The 15,912-nt window shown below is 40.7% G+C and overlaps 1 protein-coding gene across 1 annotated transcript in view; it reads right to left on the bottom strand.

Annotated features, from left to right (window-relative positions):
• The window catches only part of NFKB1 (nuclear factor kappa B subunit 1), a 55,431-nt gene extending 41,092 nt beyond the window's left edge, over nt 1–14,339 (bottom strand). The window contains exons 1-4 of the mRNA XM_081020284.1: nt 14,230–14,339; nt 11,518–11,602; nt 9,622–9,662; nt 5,019–5,117 (exon numbers count right to left, since the gene is read on the bottom strand). Coding sequence (XP_080876410.1) covers nt 5,019–5,117; nt 9,622–9,662; nt 11,518–11,602; nt 14,230–14,274 — 270 coding nt within the window. The 5' untranslated portion in view covers nt 14,275–14,339. The remainder of the gene's footprint in view (nt 1–5,018; nt 5,118–9,621; nt 9,663–11,517; nt 11,603–14,229) is intronic.
• Nucleotides 14,340–15,912: the final 1,573 nt, after the last annotated feature.

Raw genomic sequence — 15,912 nt, forward strand, 5'->3', positions numbered from 1 at the left:
ACTGCTTGCTTCCAGTATACCTGAAGGAGCGTCTCCATCCCCATCGTTCAGCCTGGACACTGAGGTCCAGCTCTGAGGGCTTTCTGGCGGTTCCTTCACTGCGAGAAGTGAAGCTAGAGGGAACCAGGCCGAGGGGCTTCTCGGTGGTGGCACCTGCCCTGTGGAATGCCCTCCCATCAGATGTCAAGGAAATAAACAACTACCTAGCTTTTAGAAGACATCTGAAGGCAGCCCTCTTTAGGGAAGTTTTTAATGTTTGATGTTTTATTTGGTTTAATATTTTGTTGGGAGCCGCCCAGAGCGGCTGGGGAAACCCAGCCAGATGGGCGGGCTATAAATAATAAATTATTATTATTATTATTATTACTATTATTGTTCCTGATATCATGTCCATATAATATAGACCCTCCTGTCCTTAACATGGTGGGTAGTTTTGGTCCAATGCTGCTTTCATCTTGGCACTTGCTTCCTTCAACTTCTTGGGTCTGCTACCTAGTGCTTAGGCCACTGACTACTTTGTTTGCCATCTTCAGCCCACCGGTGCTCCTTTGCCCTATAGTAAGTCCCCTCTTGAGCTTAAGTGCTGTGAAGTTCCTTCAGAGTCACCCTTTTATTTGGTCTTACTTCTCTTGGACTATTCCCTCAGTTTCATGATCCACCTACCCTTCTTTCAGATTCCACTTTATTGGTCAACTGCTGACCCTACACTTTTTCTGCATGGTCCTTGCCCCTAGGCTTCCTGTTCTTTAAGATTCCTGAGTCTCTGGGGCTTCTTACCAGTCCTCAGACATTTCCTGTGTGAGGCTCTAATCGTAACCAAGCTGCCAAGTTCCCCTTGCATTACAGAACCCTGAGAGAAAACTGCTTTGTTCATTGAAGAACTAGATATTCTAAGCCATTGGCCAGCTCAGCCATTCCATATCACAAAGTAAAAGTTGTTTACCAAAACCCAAAAGCCTTATAATTTGACCAACATGGGTCCTATGGCGGTGAATGGATACTAAATTCACATTCTGCTTAAATCAAAGGCCGAATTCCCATTTCCTACCTAACTGAGTTTTTCTGGGCTTCTTGTACCCATCAGACAGTGACTTTTCTTATAATTGCCTTGTGAGTGCACTCAAGCATAGACACAAAGCAGTCCTAAAGCAGAAATTATAAATAAGGCTATTCAGATGCCTCAGGGAATTGATAACCATCAATTAAGTTCCATAACATGATCAAGGAGTGCTAGGCTGGCCAAGGCTCAAGGCCCTGCCAGATGCAGATGGTGTGGCCAGTTCAAGTGAGATCATCAGGCAGATCTAGATAATCACACAGAACACCAAAATCTGAAGTTGGCCTATGAGTGTCACACAACACATGATCCATTGGAAAATATTAGACAATCAACTGTGTGTTTGGACTATGTAGATTAGATATTGCATGGGTAGCTACACATCAAACATGCCCCGTAGAGACAGGTGGGCTTAGGCTTCACTCCACAAGTTCTTATGGTTGTATGGCTTAGACATGCTTGGATGAAGCTGATTATCTGGACCAATTCCAAATCAGCACCAGTACCAGCTTTGGTCACTCTGCTTGATGACTTGCTTTGGGAGGAGAACAGGCACATGGCTCTCCTTTATCTCATTTCATACCATCAACCATGGTATCCTTCTGAAGTGACCACAGTGGTTCTGTTCTGTGCCATTCCCAAAAAACAGCATTGGTGGCATTTGCTTAGCATGACACTTGTGCTGTCAAGTCCTGCAGAGTTCTATTCCATCCCCATTGCTATTTAACATGTGATATAAGCCACTGGTTATGTTCACCAGGGGCTTTGGAGTCTGGAGTCATCCCTCCATACTATCTGAACAAGGTGGAGTTGTGTTGGTGCTGAAACAGTGCCTGAGACCGTAATGGGCTGGACAAGGGCCAATAAACTGAATCCTAACAAGATGAAGGAGCTGGCGGCAAGTTGCCTCTCCCCCTCAACTCCGTTATGAAAATATATCTGCTCTGAGCTACTAGCTGAAGTGATGTCACCTAAATCTGTTCTGGGAGCCTGGTGGATAAATAGGACTGCTATTCAGAAATATAACAATAAATGGGGTGGGGGGTGTAGGAAATCTCCAATTACCCATGGAGTGAAATATATTTTGCCACAAGGTCCATTCTGACAAATCATTTGTTAGAACAATCTGTTAAAACATACTGAAAATTTTGCCATTCATGAAAAGGAGGCACCTGGAGCTAGGGTAGGCTGACAGAAGGGTAATTGAATGCAAAATATTTCTCTTTCCTTTTGGCTAAACTTGAAATCATGAACAGGCACTAACAAGCCAGTAAGTAGCCTTGAGGAAGTTCCCTATATTTATCTGCCAGCCTCTCCTAACAGGTGTTGCCATAGGAAGATTTATACAAAGCAAAACACTAAGACAATAAAAAACACACTTAAAGAAAGGCTGGCAGTGGAATTCTACACCTGTCCACTCAGAAGCAAATCCCACCAAGTTCAATGGGACTCTCAGGTGAGCAAATATAGGATTGCAGTTTAAGGAATGAAACTATGACAAAATATGAAATAAATGAAATGTTAATAAAGGGGGAAAAACGCCACACCTTACCATTTCCACAAACATCATGGGAACATTTTTGATGTCATATTTTCAAAATTCATTTAAATAAATATTGTTTTTTTGCCGGTGAGCTCTAGAGGTCAAACTAGATGTGACAGGGACAATCACATTCGTTTGCTGTGCATCAGCTCTGTTCAGATATAAAGTTGGGACCTGCTCCCTTCCCTCCATTTGAGGCACTTGCCTCTCTAGCCTGGTTCACTTCCCACACTGGAGCCAGACTGGAGAGAAATGTTTCTGCAGCAACAGAGTGCAATGATAAGTAAATGGATGGGGGCAGGTCCCAGATTCCTCTGTCCTTCAGGGGAGAATGTCCTCTACAAGATGGAAATGAATTGCATCTGGCCCAGTTCTTCATTTTGACACATGACACTATGAAACATGGCACTCCCATGCCAATAACAGCCAAAATATGTAGAAACAAGAAAACTGGGTGTGCACTCCAAATCAACCTTTGACCTACCACAGAATACACGCTTCAAATCTAGACTCGTCACATGCCCAGTTCTCAGTGGAGATGTTAAACCCTTGTCTAGCCTCTAACACTTCAGAATGCAAGCAGGGACTGAGATAACTAAATGTTCCTCCACACCAAAAATTAATAAATAATCCCTGCACATAAAAGACCACTAGTTTTAAGGGAGAAGGGTTCTGGCCTCGTTTCTGCATGGATAAAAGATTTTAGGAACAATATAAAATAATGTAGTCGGAGGGGGTGAAACTCAGACATAGGTTTGCCACCTCAGTGAAAATGAGGCCATAGTCTCAACAGTCAGCCTAGGGCTTTGGTCTTTGCAGAATCAAAATGCAACGGGAACAATGCATTTTAGAAAGAAGTTGACAATAAAGATTGTAGAGTACTGTTGCAGATGTACTTTATTCATGCAAAGTGGGACATGAGCTTTAAAGCTGCCTTTTGTCTAAAAAGCCTGCTTGGAATATTATGTCTATTGGCAGGATGGGGAAGGGATGAAAAAGTCCAGACTGGTCTTTGCTGTTGGGAAAAAAGGATGTGTGCCAGGAGTTTCCTAAGGAGGCATTTTTTAATTCATGCAGAAAGAAAGCAGTCTTAAGTTTTCAGAGCTGGCTTTCGAACAGGCTACCACTATTACTTTGGAAACGGCATTGCCTACTTGTGCAAGTTTGCTCAGCACTTGTTCAAACTATAGATTTTAAAATGAGCAGGTACTGCAAACACCATAAGCCTTCATAGTTCTCTCCTTCAAATGAAACTTGCTTTGTAGTTCTACCCTGGAGCTTAACATTGCTTGGGGAGTATGAGGCGACCACAAATCTCTACTTGGCAAAATACAAGCTTGATGCTAAATAATAATTAGCAATTCACTATCTAATGCTTTGTGCATTCCATCTCCATTGACCAGCACATATAAATAAAAAAATGGCAACCTTGCATGTACAATAGTGTCTTTTTTTAAAAACAAACTAACTGAATTAGCCCTTTAGACCTTTCACATAAGCAAGTACGTACAACCATAGTACACTTTTCATTTTTCTAATCAAAATCCTTAGGGAACCCCACCCAAGGGTTTGGTTATTTATTTATTTGCTGCATTTCTACCCCACATTTCCCTCAAGGAGCTCAATGTGGTCTCCTCCCCATTTTATCATCAGAAGGTAGGTAAGGCTGAGAGTGAGCGAAGAGGAGCTGCTGCTGCTACTACAATTCTTTTCAAAAAGTAAAATTTGTGAACCAATGTGGAATGAAACAAAACTGCTTGTATAACTGTACAATTGACACTTTATAAATATCCCTTTGCCCAAACCTTCCAGTAACGGATTATACTGTTTCAGTCATTCTCACACTGCTTTGGTTGGGAAGTGTCTAGGCAAGACTTTCCTCTTTCTATTGCAACCTCCATTCCTGTTACAGTGGTACCTCTGGATACGCACACCTCTGGTTGCGTATCCTTCAGGATGCAAACGTGGCAAACCCGGAAGTATTTTTCTGGGTTTTGCTGCTCATGCATGCGCAGAAGCACTCTACCCACCATGTGCATGCACAGAAACGCTCTACCGCACCATGCGCATGCGCAGAACAGGCACCTCCAGGTGCAAATTCCTCGGAATTCGACTGGAGCTCTGGAACAGATCCTGTGTGCAACCGGAGGTACCACTGTATATCCAAAGCAAGCAGCAGCAGTACATACAATTAAAAAAAAAGTGAGTACCATCCTAGCTCTGGTGCCCTCTAGATATTTTGACCACAGGTCACACCATTCCTGACCATTGGCCATGGTGACAGGGGCTGATGAGAGTTTCAGTCCAACAATACCTGGAGAGTATCAGGCTGGGGAAGGCTGCTGTAAAGTGCCAAGCAAATCGATGGTTTAATAATCATAACCAAAATAATAAATGGCAAGTAAATTATGAACTTACTTTAACTTGTGGATATGATTTTTTGTTCTTCTCGCTAGAAGCTCCAGGAAGTCCACCATGCGATGGTCCTTCACAAACGTATCGGAAGCGAAAACCCCTCTGAGGAGATCAGTTTTTAAAAGGTTAATGAATTAACTTCTCTCACAACGCCAGCTTCTTTACTGCACTGGTGAGTGAAGAGAATGCATTAATTTTTACTTCTTCACTTTTCTCTGCCCCTATACTAATTTTATGTTGCTTATTGAATTTCTGTGCCACACTTCATCACATAGTGACCCCAGAGCAAGTAACACAATAAGAGAAAGTCATACCTTGGTTCCCAAAAGCCTTGCAACTTGAACGTTTTGGTTCCCGAATGCTGCAAACCCAGAAATGAATGTTCTGGTTTGCAAATGTTTTTTGGAAGCCAAACGTCGGACGTGGCTTGTGCAGCTTCTGATTGGGTGTAGGAAGCTCCTGCAGCCAATCGGAAACAGCACCTTGGTTTTCGAACATTTTCGGAAGTCGAACCGACTTCCTGAACGGATTCCGTTCAAGAACCAAGGTACAAATGTACAATAAATCTTCCTTAAAATGCAATAAATTGTGGATAACATAAAACTGAGAGAGAACGAGGAGATATTTCTTAAGTAGGCCTAAAAGGAAATGGAATTACATGATGAGTTAGGGAGGAGCTGTTAGAATGAGTGGCATTTTAAATATAGCTATTATGAACATTGGGTGGTTTCCAGCAAAGTAGATCCGCTAGTGCAAAGACTGTTGGCTACGCAATGGAACTTTCCTCTCCTCTCCTCTCCTTGCACCCTGCAAATCTGTTCTGGGTCTTCCCCCAAATATCTGGCGGAGGGCATTGGGGAGGGCATTGTGCAGATGGAAAGCTTTATGCTAGTGAATCTAATTCAGAGTTTCCCAAACTTCCAGTTGTTCTTGGACTACAATTCCCATAATCCCTGACCACTTTCCTGCTAGCTAAGAGTGATGGGAGTTGTAGCTCAAAACAGTTGGAGACCCAGGTTTGGGAAACCCATATCTAATTCATTGTATAATGCCTGTTGTATTTTAAGAGTAATTGATGTGTCATGAATCTGTGTTCTCTTTTGATAGTTGTAGATCTTGATATAAAAAATAAAGTTTTAAAACTACAACGGAACAGGTCTAAAGTTATAATGATGTATTCACTTGGTTTGTTCCTCCCTAAAACCTTAAGATACAACTACAGCTGACCTTACACTGTAATATGACATCTCATATATCACATTAACAAAACTAATATTTAAAAATTATACTGTTATCTAACAGTATACATGGCAAGGAAAAGTACATTTTGTTACTGTGTTACTCTTTATTTCTTTACTATCCATAAAAATCATGAACCAAACTTAAAGATAAGTTTGGGATATTGGGGAGATAAACTCACAGACTGCCATGATAACCAAAGCCTGAACACTCCACAAAAACTGCATGTCCAATCCATGGAAACATGCTCCCAAAATAATAGGAGCATATTTCAAACATCACTTTCATGCAGATGGCAACCCTGCCTGAAAGGCATTCCCTTCCAGTGTGAGAAATCTTGAACAGAGTCACAGCCCTGTTAAACTCAGAAAATGAGATACTTGGAGCCAGTCCTTTTACTGGTCCGTCTCTCTCTCTCTCTCTCTCTCTCTTTCTCTCTCTCTCTCTCTCTCTCTCTCTCTCTCTCTATATATATGGAATTTTGTTTATTTGTTTATTTATTTATTTCACATACTGCCTGATTATAGTGACACCTCTAAGCAGTTTACACTGGTAAATACACTCAAGGCTGTAAGTTAAATAGGAACCGGTTGTTACATAAACCAGCAGGATATTTTGCCCGTTATAAAGAATTGGGCAACAAAGGGCTTGTCCACAGCTCTGTTTGCCCTGCCGCTTTCCCCCAGAAAAACTCATGGTTTAGTGCTGAATCCAGAAAAACGGCAATTGGGTTTTCTACGGATTGCTGTTTGTTCTGATTTACCACTAAAGAGCAGGTTTTCCTGGGAAAAGAGGTGAGGCAAAGTCGAAATGGCTCAGACCTGTGCCTGGAAAGAATGGGACACATAGAAAGTGTTTTTTGCACCAGTGCTTTCTTGGCACGGAAGTGTAGACAAGCCCAAATTGTGGAAGCACCGTGATTTTTGCTGCAACACACTAATATGGCCACTGCAAAGTCGGCCTTCAGTAAGACACTTGCTTTCAGTGTAACATACCTCCCCAAACTGAAGCAAGATATCTAAAACAAACAAGTAAGCAGGCCACATGTTTCCAACATTTGGAGGCTGTCTCAAATTCTAATCATCTTCAGCCCACAGCTAGCCATCCTACTCAAAACAATAGCTCTCAAAATGAGTAAGCAACCGCAAAGCTATTCTGTCCAGATCTTTTTCCATTTTAACACTACAACGGATGTTCGACTTTCACTCCAAATTTGCTGCAAATGCTTCAACATTCTCAGGAGAGGAAACCATACTTTGCTCACGCAAGAAGCAGCACTGGGGCAATTCTTAACATACAGCTTCATATTGGAGGCATTGAGGCTATGACGCAGGGCTTACATGGTGCATAGCTTAATTCATTGCTGCGGTGCTGGATTTGCTCAAAGAGTGCTTGCCTTACTTATAGCTGGTTCATGCACCACTGATGATTGTATTAAGTCACATTAAAAGCTCATCCCCCCCCCCCACGATCCTGGGAACTGTAGACTGCTGGGAATTGTATCTGTGAGCAGTAAACTATAGTCCCCAGGATTCTTTGGAGGAACCCATGTGCTTTAAATGTCCATGTTCAACCTACATCAGTATAGTGGTTCAGACATTATTATGAGGAGGGACCAGAGCTTAGTAGCAAAGAAGCATACTTTGAATACAGAAGGTTCCAGGCATCTCCAGTTAAAAGCAGCGGATGGCAGGTGATAGGAAAAAGCTTTTTCTGAGACTGCAGAGAGCAGTCATTGAATATTTCATGGGGCTAGATCAGGCTTCCTCAACCTTTGGCCTACAACTCCCATGATCTCTAGCTAGCAGGACCAGTGGTCAGGGATGATGGGAATTGTAGTCTCAAAACATCTGAAGGGCCGAGGTTGAGGAAGCCTGGGCTAGATGGACAAGAAGCCTGAGACAGCTTCCTAAAGTGTTACAAAAACGTCAAGCTCTGTTTTGACCATAGAAAAGCAAGTGGCCAGATGTCTTTAGCACCTGTCTTCCTCATCCGTGATCATTTTCTGCCACTACTCCTGTTTTCAGGCAAAGTATGGTTCATACCTGTCCTGTAGACCAGGATTGAATAACAAGATTTGATCCTGGTTTGCAGGAGAAGCCATCCATAAGTTGCTTTGATGGTAAGCTGGTTTGTCTAAAAGGAAAATCAAAAGTAGGGAGCCAGGCTGTGTGAGCTGTGCTGAGAACCTTGCTATAGGGTAGGGGGCACCAGAAAAAAGCAGGGCATGGAAATTTGGAACCACTATTGTTCTTAAGATCAACTAACCACCCGTTCAAAAAGAAAGAAAAAGAGAACCATAACAACGTACTTTCCAAAGTTGCCACAATGGGGGGGGGGGGGGAATTTTGCCTAACAAGACAAGGTATGAATGATAAAGATCTAGGTGGCTAATCAATGCTGAAATAAAGTCAAAAAACAAAGACTTGAGCACTAGAATATTCAGGGGTTCTTGAATTGCTCCTATTTAAGGATATTTTGTTCCAGTTTTCCTTTGTATGCTATTTTACACTCCTTCGGGGAAAACATGTATTCTGCCTTGTGGTGATGGTCAATATGGAATGATCAATATGGAAATTTCAGGTGTTGTTGTACATTAGCCCAAGCTAGCATGGCCAATTGACAGAGATTCTGGGAGTCACAGACCAACATGTGGAGAGCACCACATGGACTACTCCTCACTGTAGAAGTACCACACAGATGTGGGCTCCCTTATGCCTTATATTTACTTATAGCTACCCTGCCAAAGGGACGCGGGTGGCGCTGTGGGTTAAACCACACAGCCTAGGACTTGCTGATCGAAAGGTCGGCTGTTCGAATCCCTGCGACGGGGTGAGCTCCCGTTGCTCGGTCCCAGCTCCTGCCCACCTAGCAGTTCGAAAGCACCTTAAAGTGTGAGTAGATAAATAGGGACCGCTCTCCAGCGGGAAGGTAAATGGCATTTCCGTGTGCTGTGCTGGTGCTGGCTCGCCAGCTGCGGCTTAGTCACGCTGGCCACGTGATCCGGAAGCTGTCTTCGGACAAGCGCCGGCTCCCGGCCTCTTGAGCGAGATGAGCGCGCAACACAAGAGTCGGTCATGACTGGACCTGTTGGTCAGGGGTACCTTTACTTTACCTTTACCCTGCCAAAACAAGGCATCCTCACTGGGAATCTTCTTGTTTAAAGGAATATATTTTTATTCCTGTCATTTAGATGCCCAACAGGTTCAAACAAACCAAAAGCAACAATATTAAGTCACCCATAACAAGACAGACTAGATATGGAACCAGAGGACAAAATGTTGTTCGACATTTCTAAATCTAGCATTACAGCAGTTAACTGAGAGATTGTTGTGGTAATTTCAGAACATCAATAGTCTTCTCTTACCTGCTTAGGTTGTTCAACAATTTGAAGGTATGGCCCATCACCTTGTTACAAAAAATGAAAGGAAGATAGGTTTTTTAAAAAAATATATTCTAAGATTTTCCTATTTTGCTTTTTTTAGGATAACAGTTCACTTTACAATTTCTCCCCTTTGTCACTCCCTCCCTCCAGCAGAATTTACCCTTCCCCTTTCAAGTATAATCAGATGGGCACATTCTGGTCAGAGAAAAAGTTTAAGTTAGGATTGAATAATCTATATATCCAAAAATAGCACAAGGAGTTAGTAAAAGTAGAGGAGTTACTGCCTCTATATTTATATTTATAAAAATAAAATGTTATATTTGCAAAGCCACAATTTTGCATATGACGCCTTAAGAAAATGAGGGCTGATGTACGACTTTGATCTGAAAACCTTTTTGGTTATACTTATATTGTATTACTTTAATCCTGCTCAACTATCAAAGAAGAATCTTAACAGATCCAAGGAGCATCAAGATCAGCTGAGAATAGCCTTGAGTTCCCCGACTATAAAAAGAACAATTTTCTACAAACAAGTTATTTAAAACAATTCTGCAATGATTATCAAAGTATATAATAAGGCTGTCCCTTGTCAAATAATGAGAGACAATTTTGTTCGTGTGTGTCTTTTGGTTAAGAGTCGGGCAAGCTTGCTCAGTTTTAAGATTCACTGTGTTTTATTAACTTTTTGTAGTAGTAGTAGTGATTTCAAACTGCTTTCTGATAATTTACTTCCTCAACTTTAAGGAAAAATAGGTTTAAAATAAGGGTGGGGGATCTAAAAGTCCTCAGACAGTTTTCCACATGTACACTTCAGTTTTTCAGCCACCTCTCCCTACCTTAGCTCCCTGTGCATGATGAAATGTGGCCAAAAAATGTTGGCAGACCCTCCAGTGCGATTGTCACCAGAAGAGAAAATAAGGAACCCTCCCATGAGTCCCTGGGAATGATGGTCACATTCACACCATGAATTTATAGCACATGACTTCCCCCAAAGAATCTTGGGAACCATCATTTGTTAAGGGTGCTGCCAACTGTAGCTCTGAGAGGGATAAACTACAGTTCCCAAGATACTTTGGGGAGGAAGCCATGTGCTTTAAATGTAAGTTAAATGTGCTCTGGGGATGTGAGTGATGTGTGCACCCACTTGTGCTTCCTTGGACCAAGGTAAATATACACATTAACTAACAGCCAACTTTCAACAGCAGCTTCAAACATAACAGTGAGGGGGAATGTATGTCAATTAAAGTGGGAGTTGTGATGCGTGCCAAGTTCACACACATCATAGCAGAGAAAGAGAGATCTCCTTTGCACATAGCTTAGGAAGCACAGTAAAAGGGAGAGCAAGTCATTTGTACTTCCCCTTTTCCTACTAATTTATGATGTCAAACTTTGTAATGAATCATCCATGATGTGTAAGAAGGAAAAGGCACAAGGCAGCTTAAGTCCTTTACAAGACTGTATCAACAAAACTCTTTTCATATTTGAACAGTTGCAAGAAACAAGCGGCATTTATTGACAGAAAGTCCCCAGACTTTCCAAACATTTCATATCCATATAATGAAAAGAAGAATCAACTGTACTGCACTAATCCTTTTTATGCTAGCATGTTCCGTAAAAACACAACATCTGATTGTCAAAACTCTGAAGCTGGCAATTCCCAGTTCAATATGGGTCTTGCGCTCTTCAAAGCTATTTAGAATGGAAAATTTGGGCACAAACACATCTCACATTACTACAATACCATAATGGGAGAAGCTGTCAGAGAAGGGTTTTTACTTTTTTTGGTAACAATAATCTATAACTGTTTTAGATAAATATAAGTTTCTGAATATGAAGCAATTTTACAAACCATGTCAGTCAAGCATAAATGATTTTTACCTGTGTGCAGGTGAAGATCAGATGTAATCATGCTTGTACTATTGAGCAGCTGATTCATCCCCATCATGTGGTCCATTCCATACACCTGCATTGAGAATATCTGTGCTTCTTAATAGATTTCAGGCTCTAGTAACAAAAATACTAATTTTACAGCTCTTGCTTCCTCACCCAATTTTGTTCTGCGGAGTTACCATAAATATGCAAACTCTTTTCAATAGCTGGGTTGAATCAGTATGCTATTTGATGAACTACCAGCAAATGTGTATCCCACTTTCTCCATATTGCATCCAATGTCTGTGACGCTAACAAGGTACATGAGAACCCAACGCGATTCCTGCTAGATTAGGCCAAAGGCTCATCTAGGCCAGCATCCTAGTCTGACAGTGGCCACCAGATACCTACGTGAAGTGCAATGGTATTCACTTGTGATTCCCAATAACTAGTATTCAGAGGCATACTGCCTCCACACAGTGGAGTAAAAAGATAGCTTTGTCCTCCATGAATTTGCCAAAAGCTCTTAATTACCTCTGAGGTGTTTCACTTGCTTGCTTTCTAATTTGTATTGCCTTACAGCTTCTTTGGGAGGAAGGGTGGGATGTAAATTCAATAAGTACGTAAATAAATGAAGCCATCCAAGTTGGTGGCTGTCATGTACATCTAGCGGGAACAAATTCCATGGTTTTCTATGTGCTGTGTGAATAAGTGCTTTCGTCTGTTCTCATTCTTCCAATATACAGTTTTATTGGAGAGAGGGAGGAAACCATTCTACTCACTTTCTCTACACCATACGTACAATTTTATACACATATATAATATTCCCTCTTACTCACTTTTTTCCTAAACAAAAAAAAAGGCCCAAATGTTAGGCTAACGTTTCTTCATATGAAGGTAGCCTTGTTCAGCAACAGAGATTCCTCTCTGCTTCTCATGCAAGGAAAAGAAGAGCTCCATCTATATAATGATGAGAGCCACAAATATACTGGAAGGCTCAGGACTGCAATCAGTAGCTGAAGTTCTGTATCCTGTTACATATAGACTTCAAGGGTGCTAAGCACGTGGTAGAGGATTGCAGTCCATAGGCGAAGCACAAGCATGGATATATGGAATTGCAATAATACATAATATTGCACACATTCATTGCAAGAAGTCTGCCAGATCACGTGTGTGATCTCTTCCTTCAAAACCACTTTTGAAAAGATGACATTAGGGCAAACTTCTAGTTCCTATACCATATCTCAGGCACATTCAATGTGGCACCCTCCAGATAGCAAACTCTTATCATACCCAACCAAGCATGGCCAATAGTCAGGGATGATGGGAGTTGTAGTTCCCAACATCTGAACTATTTCAACCGTATAGGGTTTTCACAGAAGACCCAGGTAATACCTAATAAGTGACTAATGAACACACAGTGCTAACATCTGTAGAATTGCCAGTCCAACCAGACCAGTATATTTCTTTTAAAAAATAAAAATGTAAAGTTGTTCATGTTTCACCATTCGCAGTGGGTGGATGATCATATTTGGAAATTTTACTTTTTGCTAATTTGAACATGGGCGTAATACAAAGACCTTTGTGAATGTCAAAAAGTTGCAACACCCACTCATTAAAAGCAAATGAAGCAACAACTAAACCATAGTTATGACTCATACAGGATACACTAACCTAAAAATGCAATAGCAAGTAAACTTTTTTAATGGGTCTCTCATTCGCAGAGCTTACTTTGCATTTTCTTAGCAATATGGACAGAAAATAGATTATTATTTGTGTCCAAAATCTAGTTTCCTTTCACTATTTCTAGCACTTTCTTACACAGATCTGCAATTATTTTGAAACAGAAACTGGAGAACAGGATCATATGCGTATATCTCATATAAAGGAATACGTCCAAGGGAAAGTTATCTTAAAGTAACACAGCAATATCAGAAGTACTCTGCCCTCAAATAACATATTCAATCAACAGAGAGAATGAAGAGCAGCTGAATAGCAACCGCTAATACCATTTTGCAGTCCCACCATGAATTCACTCAAGGTTGATGACTTCCAGCTGAATCAAATCTATATTTATTTATTTGCAATCTTTATATGCTGCAACAACAGTACTCTTGGCAACTTAACACATGACGACAACAACAAAGAGCCTAATAATACATTCAAAACAGTCAATTCAAAACAGAGAGAAGAGAAATAAAACCGCAGAACCAGACTACTTTAAAGCAGAGCAGAGGAATAAAAACACATAAAGAGCAAAACAATCTTAAATCCACAACGGTTTAAAATGCTTGGGAAAATAAACTAAGGTGCCAAAAAAGAAATTACAGGAAGCACCAAGAGAGCCTGTCTCGGTGTGGTAACCATACCACTACTGGAGACGCCTTTTTTCTTGTAGCTACTCTACCTCACCTTACAAAGTAGCGGGTGCAGAGATTATGATCTCAAGGTTTAGGTCAGTACCTGTGTGAAGTGGCAATCTTTGAAACAATGGTAGCGCACTGTGAAGGGCTCTTAAAAGATCAGAATCACCACTTTGAATTGAATTCAGAAACTGTCAGGGATGAAGTCCTCAATATGAGGTGGGGTTCTCCCCCCACTCCTATTTGTTTTATAGGCTCAAACATCCCTTAGTTTTTAAAGTAGGAAACACAACTTCGCATAATGCTTTACACACATTTCAGCAGCATGTTACAATCACAGGGTACAGAAAATGCTCACCTGAGGGTCCGTAACTCCCAAGAGATACGCATTGTCATCTGCCATTCCGAGAACTGAAACAATTAACCATATATTGCAAGTCAATGCATAGTTACAAAAGCTACTGAGTCCATAAAGTCATCCAATAAAGTCAAACCGAAATCTCTAAGGAAAATAATCTGACTATGTGAGATACAAAATGTTTCAGATGCTATTTTATACTGCACTATTTTTAAAGTTTTAGAAAGGATGACATCTCTAGATCAAGTTCAGTCCTTTATTGTTATAATAATCAGGGACGAAGTTGATTGAATTTTTTTTTTAATGTTTCTAAATAAACCAGCTCAGAAGTGATTCACACAACCAATCTGGCAAACTGGAAACTGGGGTGCCATTCTCATAATGCCTGCAGAACTCATGCTGCTCAACTGTTTTATAATTTTATTTTTTATAATGTCCATTTATTTATATAAATAAAATACGTTTATTTATATAATGGGGTTTTTTTGCTTAAAAAAAGGTCTGAAGGCATTGTACGATCAACTTTAAAAAAACCAAAAACAGTGGGCTGCTATACTTTTGCTTGTCTTCAGAAAAGGCAACGTGAGGGTAAGCAGAGCTTTGTCTTTTGTATGATCACCAATACCAGTAATTTAGTAGGCATATGTGAAGCATCATTCACCAGTTAGTTCAGACATCTTGTAAAGACAAATCGTTTTGCATGTTTCCCCCCCTGTCCCATAAGAGTGGACCCTGTTATTACTAGATTTCTGGGGTTGCTTTTTTTAAACTGTTCTTTTACTAGTTTTAAGTTTCTATTTTTGTACAGAGATTTAAAATATCCAGGGGTTTAGAAATGCTTTTAAATAAACAAATAATCAACCACCATATTTTGAAGCTTTATTCTTCCTCCTATTCCCGCCCTACGCCTCCCCCGCCCAAACATTCATTACTGTAGTTGGAATACTGGAGAGGTAGAAGTTTCATACATCCCTAGCAATATCCTTTAATTGCTAGATATCAGCAACATTCCCTTTTTAGCACAATATCAGCTGACCAGGAATGCATGATGCAAGCTTGTTAGCTGAGGTATAACAAAAGCATCGCTAAATTTCTTCGTCTTTCCCGTATGACTTATGAGCTAAGGGGACCCTCCTCTTAACTATATTGTCAATTGTCTAGAGAAACCTGTCAAGCAAGGTTCACAGCTCCTTTGCAAAACACATTTACCAATAAGCTCTCTCTCTCCCCCCCCCCCCCCCGCTCGCCTTCCCTTTACTCAGGGCTTTCTTTTGTGTGTTATAGTACTACTTTTTTTAAATGGCCATGTCAGGCATTCTCTGCTGGAACCCATGGTGCTTTTATCAATATATCAGTACAGGTACTGGAACCTCATTTTTGATGATGAAGATGATGATGAAGAACAACAACATTATTCATTTTTTCTGGAGGAACTCACAGCCCTTTTAGTTTCTATTAAGCATGTATGATATGAGGAAACTATATTTTGAATGTATCAAATGTGACTTAGAAAAAGGAAGGTTTGGCTGTTACTGGATTTTCCAATGACAGCTACTTAGAAACAGACTTTTGCTTGCTATGGTAAATGTGATCTGAAATACATAACTGAACTTTGCATCATACATATCTGACCTGATGCAAAAGGTCACATCTACACCATGCTTTTAAAGGAAGTGTAGTTTA

Source organism: Podarcis pityusensis (assembly GCF_964106645.2).
Source record: "Podarcis pityusensis genome assembly, chromosome: 9".
In the NCBI taxonomy this organism is placed as follows: Eukaryota; Metazoa; Chordata; class Lepidosauria; order Squamata; family Lacertidae; genus Podarcis; species Podarcis pityusensis.